The 7,276-nt window shown below is 39.7% G+C and overlaps 1 protein-coding gene across 1 annotated transcript; it reads left to right on the top strand.

Annotated features, from left to right (window-relative positions):
- The first annotated feature begins 1,485 nt into the window (after nucleotides 1-1,485).
- On the top strand, nucleotides 1,486-6,858 carry LOC135653205 (probable E3 ubiquitin-protein ligase XBOS33). The gene is made up of 10 exons (XM_065174875.1): nucleotides 1,486-1,799; nucleotides 1,907-1,966; nucleotides 2,090-2,161; nucleotides 2,297-2,475; nucleotides 2,564-2,724; nucleotides 2,812-2,870; nucleotides 2,984-3,030; nucleotides 3,143-3,286; nucleotides 4,420-4,508; nucleotides 6,105-6,858. Exons 1-10 carry the CDS (start codon nucleotides 1,623-1,625, stop codon nucleotides 6,635-6,637), a joined length of 1,521 nt encoding a protein of 506 aa, XP_065030947.1. The 5' UTR covers nucleotides 1,486-1,622; the 3' UTR covers nucleotides 6,638-6,858.
- Nucleotides 6,859-7,276: the final 418 nt, after the last annotated feature.

Genomic DNA, 7,276 nt, shown 5'->3' on the forward strand with positions numbered 1-7,276 from the left:
TGTATGAATTCAATAATGTTATCATTGATTTCTTTTCAACAACATTTTGGTGGACCTCTACAAACAGAGCTAATTTGAAGGATAAATGAGATGTTCTTTTTTATCTTTGGGATGGCAGCTATGCGAAGATTATTACGCAGGAGGTCAGCAATCAATGGGAGTGTAGAGTGTCGAACTTGACAATTCCAGATGACTTGTCACAGCTTCACAGTACCTTCATCACCTGGGAAAGGCGGCCTTGTCTTTTTGTTTCCATTGCCTGCTCCTCCACGCTTCAACTCTTTTGTCAGTAAGACTACAGTGAGGACATTTGGCCTCTATGGCCCCCAATAGCTTCTGCTTCCTGCAAACTCCAAAGTTGTTATCAATCTTTAACCTATTAGTGTTAACAAGTATTTTTTGGGTAAGAAAGGATGTTCAAGTTCAGAGCCTGAGATCAATCATTCCAGTGCTTTTTGTCAGTGTCACCATTGCTGTTGTTCATCTTCTCTTTCAAGTTGCTTCAAAAGTTTGCACTCTCCTGACAAAAGAATTGGCCCACTGGCACATAATTCATTGGTATATTTCGAGGCAAGTCACCTTCGAGAATCTACAATTATTTTCCCATCTACTGCATTTATAAATCCATTAAATATTTGGGTTTTATTTTTTAGAAATGACACAGTGAAGATATATATATATATATATATATATATATATATATATAATACATTAATTATTATGTTAAATAAACATAATTTTAAGTTTACGTGTCTGAATAAATATAAAAAAATAATTACAACTTGACAATCTCTGTTACACTTAATATGATTATATATAGTCGGATATATACATATATAACATTTATTTTACCCAGGAAAAAGGAAAATAGTTTTCTCTAAATCTAGTAAGCCTTTTCTTACATGAATAGACAACATACAAAGATAAAAGAGTGGGTGGGAGGATCGAAGCCACAAGATTAGGATAACACTGAAATAATTGTAATTGAAGTCACAATAAATAATTTGGTAAGGTATAGGTTGGATTCCATTTATGTTCTATGTTATTACCCCTTCGTTTTTATCTCACATAAAAAACATAAATCTCAACCCTTTTTGGTCTCCAAAATTCATAGGACCTTGTCACTACCTCATGGGCCCCAAACAACACCTTTGGAGTGCTTGTCCTCACCTCAAATCACAAATGCCCTCCACACACTCAATTCCTATTTCTTCCTCGTAATCCATCTTAAGAAACTCCTCAGCAGTAATCACCATATTTAGTTTAAATTAATTAATTAAAAAATAAATTAAAACACACATAAAATAACCTAAAAGTCATGTAATCATAATATCTTTAATGGATTTTTTTTGAAAGGTTTCCATTCTAATAGGATCAGTATTTATGAGATGTTGAGTCGGAGGGGTAAACACATGATAATATGAAAGTGGAAGGGGGATATATATGAAATTATGAGAAACAAACATTAGCCAAAGGCACAAACCCCTATTTGTTTGGTTGGGGAGGACGATTGCGCCCAAAGGGGAGGGAAGAAAAGCGGGTTGTACGCGGAGCCGATCGCGAGAGGGGGGCGCGCCGCCTGACCCCGGTGCCGGCGGCTGGGATACGGTGGAGCGGGGTCGATGGGGAACTCGCTGGGCTGCTCGGCGTCAGGGGAGCGGCTGGTGTCGGCCGCGAGGGACGGCGACCTGGTGGAGGCGCGGATGCTTCTGGAGTTCAATCCCAGCCTCGCCAAGTACTCCACGTTCCGCGGCCTCAACTCCCCCCTCCACTTCGCCGCCGCCAAGGGCCACAACGAGGTGAGGATTCCCTTTCTCCGCCTTTCTTCGATGCGAGATCCAAGATTTCGATGTTCTTTTTCTGTTATTTTTCTGTTGGCTTGCTTATGTCGGGGGCTTCCGATTAGATCGTCACGCTGCTGCTGGAGAACGGGGCCGACGTGAATCTGAGAAACTATTGCGGCCAAGTACGCGACCCTCTTCTTTTCGCCTTCTCTTTTGATCCCTTTTATTTTTTGTGCCCTTTTTGTTGGGTAGATCTTCGAGTGATTCACCTTTTATATTTCTGCTGAACGAAATTGGATTTAAAGACAGCGTTGATGCAAGCGTGCCGCTACGGACACTGGGAGGTGGTGCAGACTTTGCTCATCTTCAGAAGCGTTGTATGTGTGTGCGCATGCGTGCAAATTATATTTTTCTTTGTGATTTCCATTTTCATACGGAAGCAAGTTGAATCTTTTCTGGCTGTGGAAGTCAGAATTTACAAGTTGAATGAATCGTTTTCCCGCATTCTGAAGGTGACAAGAGTGGACTATTTGAGCGGTAGGACGGCGCTGCACTTTGCAGCCGTGGGGGGACATGTGCGGTGCATTAGGCTGTTGGTTGCAGATTTCATTCCGAGTGCTCCCTATGAAGTGATTGGTGGTGCGGGCAGCGAAAGCAGCTCGGATTCTTCTTTGGACCGAAAACACGATCAGTTGTGTGTTGTCAATGGTTATGAAATAAATAAGCACTCCATGGCATTTATTTTTCATTATTTTTCTATTTTGAATTTATTGTTGCAGTGCGCTGACAAAGTTTATAAACAAGCCTGCTGATGGAGGTATCACGGCTCTGCACATGGCAGCCCTGAATGGCTATTTCGATTGTGTGCAACTCTTACTCGATTTAGGTGCCAATGTCTCAGCAGTTACATTTCAATATGGCACGTCTGCAAACTTGATAGGTATGTTTTGCTCTTGCAAGTGATAACCTGTTACTCGCTAAAGCTATACTCTGGTGTAGTTTCTTTTAACTTTCTTGGATGAAGCAGGAGCTGGAAGCACTCCTTTGCATTATGCAGCTTGTGGAGGGAATTTGAAATGTTGCCAGGCAATACTTACACTATCCTGTCCTTATTATACTCCCTGGATGTGTGCCTGTGGCTATTTTTCTTATGTTGTTAGAATTTACCAGTTATTAACGTGACTCCATTTCCTTGGCAGATGCTTCTTGCCAGAGGTGCCAGCAGGTTGACATTGAACTGCAACGGGTAACTTTTCTTTCCTTTCCCACTAAATTTAATTGCTCCTGTTGGTTCACTTGATCACAAATTTCTCCTTAATTAATTTTCATCAAAAAGGTCATTACCTCTTCTTTTTCAGATGGCTTCCATATGATGTCGCAAGGATATGGCGACGTCGTTGCTTGGAGTCATTACTGAATCCCAATTCTGAATTGTCTTTACCTGTGTTTCCACTCTCAAATTATCTTTCCTTGCCACTTATGAGCATACTGAACATAGCAAGGTACTGCAAGATTATCTGTTTCTGTTTACTTGATTATGTGTCATATAGAAAGTAGCATGTCTCTTAAGACTGTTGTAACTAACGACAAGTTTTTTATTATAACATTTTGGGTGTTCTGGGAGAAATATTATTTCATATACTGTCAGTGCCGAAAGTTCTCTTTCCAACCACATTTAATAATGCTACCATCTCTTTTTCATGTGGCATCAGTTCTTCCTTATCTTATATACATCATAACAGCAGGCGTAATTTATGCCAAGATAAATAGTTTTTTTTTTCTAGCTAAAGGAAGAGTGACATATGCTTAAAGGTCTTGAATTTTCTGTTTTCCTTTCAAAGGCATTCTTGAAGCACCAATTTGGCACTTCTAGTGGTAGAAGGATCACAAGTTAGCTATCACAATAAAGGAAAGGTTCTTATAAGATTCTTGATACTTTCAAAGATACGTGATAGCTTTTGTGGTTTTACTGGAGCTATTATTGTTTGAATAAAGCGATCAGATGATTGAAAATTTTTGTTTCATGTGCCTAGCAGATTGCATAGACTATATATGTTAGGTTCTTTAAGACAATAAGATTGCACATGTAACACTTCAAATTATTGTCCTTTTCAATGTAACCTAACTATGAGGAAATTTTACATGAAAAAACTTTCATGAGCAGTTGAAAAAAAAAAAGAAGATTAGCCGAGTGTTTTCATCTGATCAAGATTATATGTCAAGTATCCAATATGTGAAATATCTCTTTGTATATGAAAATCAGGAAGAAAAAAAAACCAAAAGAAAAGAGACATATAAATTCATCCCAAAGTGTAGTAGGGATCACTCTACCAAGTTGAAACTTTTATGCTCAATATATATCCACTTAAAATAATTACATGTTACAGCTGTTATTTTTATTAATACCAGAAATTTATATAGTGAAATATACTGTTTCATGTATTTGGTTGGATTGGCTTCTCAATCCCAATTGTAATTAGGAATACCTCCCGTTATATGTTTGATTCCCATGATTTAAGGGTTCTTGCTTTCTGCTGGATTATCTAAGAGCTAAAACCTGTGTTCTTATTTGTTGGTTGTAATTATCCCACCTATCTAGCGATGTAATTTAGTATAATTCACATGTTATTTGCAGGGAGTCTGGGTTACAGTCTTTAATTGCCGTTGATGATATTGATCTCTGTGCTGTATGCCTTGAAAGAGCCTGCAGTGTTGCTTCAGAAGGTGAGCCAGATCCACACTTATTCCCCATATAGCTTAAGCAGGGTCAAACAGAAATTAATTGTTGGTCAATGAACATGGATGGACATAGCCTAATGTAGGCATTACAAACATGACCGCTCTATAGAGGCACACTTTATTCTTACTTTATTTTAGAACTGAAGCCAATGATTGATAGGTTTAAGATGATAAAAGAAGTTGACCATGACAATGACACTTCAAAATAGGCACTTGAGACTTTTCATGTTGAAGAATAAAATGCTTGAGTTCAAAGAATTTGTCCTTTTTTTCCATTGTGGGCTATGTGATGGCTTGTAGCAACTGATCTTGATTTTTATTTCCGTCATTCTTTTGTTCTTTGGGGTGCATGGATCTTCAGAGATTTCCACTACCCCTATATATATACTTTTCTTGCACATGCTTTGCAAATGCTTAGTATGTAACAGATATTAGTAAATTGAGCAGATAATTAACTAACAGCATCTTAGTATTCTGAATTTTGTGTCAAGTCTGAAAGATTGATGATTTCAGAAAGAATGAAGAGACAACTAAGGAAATCATTGAGAGAGTTCAAATAAATAAATAAATTTGCAATTTGCATGATACAAATCATATGTACATTAACACAATGAGTATCCAGTTCTCTACTTGTTATCATCGAACCTCTATCATGGGGTTTAATGAACCTCTGGTAGCATTATGCTTAATAAATTCAACAATCCTTTAAAACTTTCAAATTAAGAAAAAGATTCTGTAGCTTCTTTTAGTACATGCAGTGCATCTATATATTGCAATCTTCATAGGAACCGGATAATCTTATAAGAACCAGAAAGACTTAAATTTCATGCATTAAACACACAATATTTTTAATCATGAGTGAACCTCCAAAAACCCCCCTTAACCAGGCAGAAGTATTTTATAAGAGATAACTGTAAGTTCTATTACAAGGTGCAATAGCCACCCAATTTCTCAGAATTGATTTTAGATATACACAACAATAAGCTGTATTGTTTCATTTATTTGATGATGGCTACATGGATCTTTTTTCACCATTAATTTTTTTTAGATATAACTAATTCTGTATAGAGAAAATTAAAAAGGAAAATAAATATAAAGTAATTGCACACCTGTACTTGTAGATTCTGTTGCTGAAGAAACGTAGTTGACAGGAATATGTTGGTATTCCCTGACTTGATCAACTAGAGCATGACAAATACACTGGCCAAATATATGTACTAAATTGTGAGTGACACCATAATGGTCTTGCACTTGAATGGGTAGCATAATTATTTTATGTGGTGTTGACACTAAATCAAGTAGGCCATATGTGTTTATTTAGGCTCACTCTTAACAAGCTATTGAGCTATTGAGGTACCTGATCATGATAAGTGACATCCAGGAGACTTTATTTGTTCCTTTATGTGGATTAATTGTTAGGGCCTCGGTTGATATTGAAAATGTTATTTCTGAAATTGATAGGAAACTAGGTTCTCCCATTAGCACATATAAGAAGCCCTTGTGCTTTTATTGCTCTTGGTTAACCAGAAAGTAATTATATGTTATCTAATCATATTACTTTCCTTTTAACTTTGTTTTCAGGCTGTGGCCATGAGCTCTGCATACAGTGCGCACTCTATCTTTGCTCGACAAGCAACACTCCATCCGAAATTGTGGGCCCACCTGGTTCAATTCCATGCCCTTTCTGCCGGCATGGCATAGTATCTTTCGTCAAACTGCCCAGTACCCCTGCGAAAGGCTTCAAACCCAACCTAGCACTCAGCCTCTGCAACCCCTGCATTCTACACCCTCGTGCTCTTGATGTTCCTGTGGCATGCAGATCGGAGGTCCGCAGGAATCGGGTGGCTGCTGTATCGTCAGAGATCATCTGCCCTCTTACTTGCGCCCCATTTACCTCGGGTGTCATCCCCTCCTGCAACTGCGATGATGACCCGTGCCCATCGAATGGATCCCAGGGAGAAGTTCAAGCGCAGTCGGCCCACTCTTCGCATATCACCTCAGAAGAGCTGGAAAAAATGGAAGAGCAAAGGGCTGATGCGAGCTGCTCAGGTATGTTCTGGGGTCGAAGAAGCTGCCACCGAGAGCATCAGTGCAATTCGGAGATCAATGCCTGAGTTCTGCTTGCGAATGTTTCATCTATCAGGTGGTACTAGTGGGAGAGATGGCTAGCGGTGGGTGGGTTGGCTTCTCGACTGGATTTTGCTCATCCAAATCAAACGACGGGGCTGAGTCTCTTGTAGTTAACGTGTACATTGTTGTATCGATTCCACGGTTGCAAGAGTTCCTTATACAGTTATGTAAAAGTTCCCTATCAATGCCATACATTTGTGTGTAATATGTGAATCATTTGTAATCAAGCATGTTTGGGATGAAAGGAGAGACGTGGTGTTGTTAGTGGTCTCATCATAGCATCGGGCCTACTCTTATTGGGCCGGCCCATTCAGGACCCATATGTTAATACCCGTCCCGCCTCGCGTTCACTGCATCCCAACCGTCGCTCGCGATCGAGAACCATGAGAGGTCTCATCGAAGCCTGAGTGGTCTTTCCCCCCCCTTCCTCATCGAAGCCGAAAGTTCTCGTTGCTTTCTTTCGCCTGGGGTTTCAAGGTTAGGATCTTGATTCGGAGATCGCGATGACCGGAAGCGAAGCGATCGCGCGATTAGGGTTTCGGGATGGGATGGAGAGCAGCCGGCGCATGAAGCGGGGGGCCGTAGATGATGGTGCGGGAGACGCAGCGACTGCGCCTACTCGA

This window comes from Musa acuminata, chromosome BXJ3-11, assembly GCF_036884655.1.
Source record: "Musa acuminata AAA Group cultivar baxijiao chromosome BXJ3-11, Cavendish_Baxijiao_AAA, whole genome shotgun sequence".
Lineage (NCBI taxonomy): Eukaryota > Viridiplantae > Streptophyta > Magnoliopsida > Zingiberales > Musaceae > Musa > Musa acuminata.

Coding starts and splice junctions, on each gene's coding strand:
- LOC135653205 (XM_065174875.1), top strand. CDS start 1,623: ATGGGGAACTCGCTGGGCTGCTCGGCGTCAGGGGAGCGGCTGGTGTCG. Junction 1,800..1,906: donor CCGCCAAGGGCCACAACGAG/GTGAGGATTCCC, acceptor GCTTCCGATTAG/ATCGTCACGCTGCTGCTGGA. Junction 3,287..4,419: donor AGCATACTGAACATAGCAAG/GTACTGCAAGAT, acceptor TGTTATTTGCAG/GGAGTCTGGGTTACAGTCTT.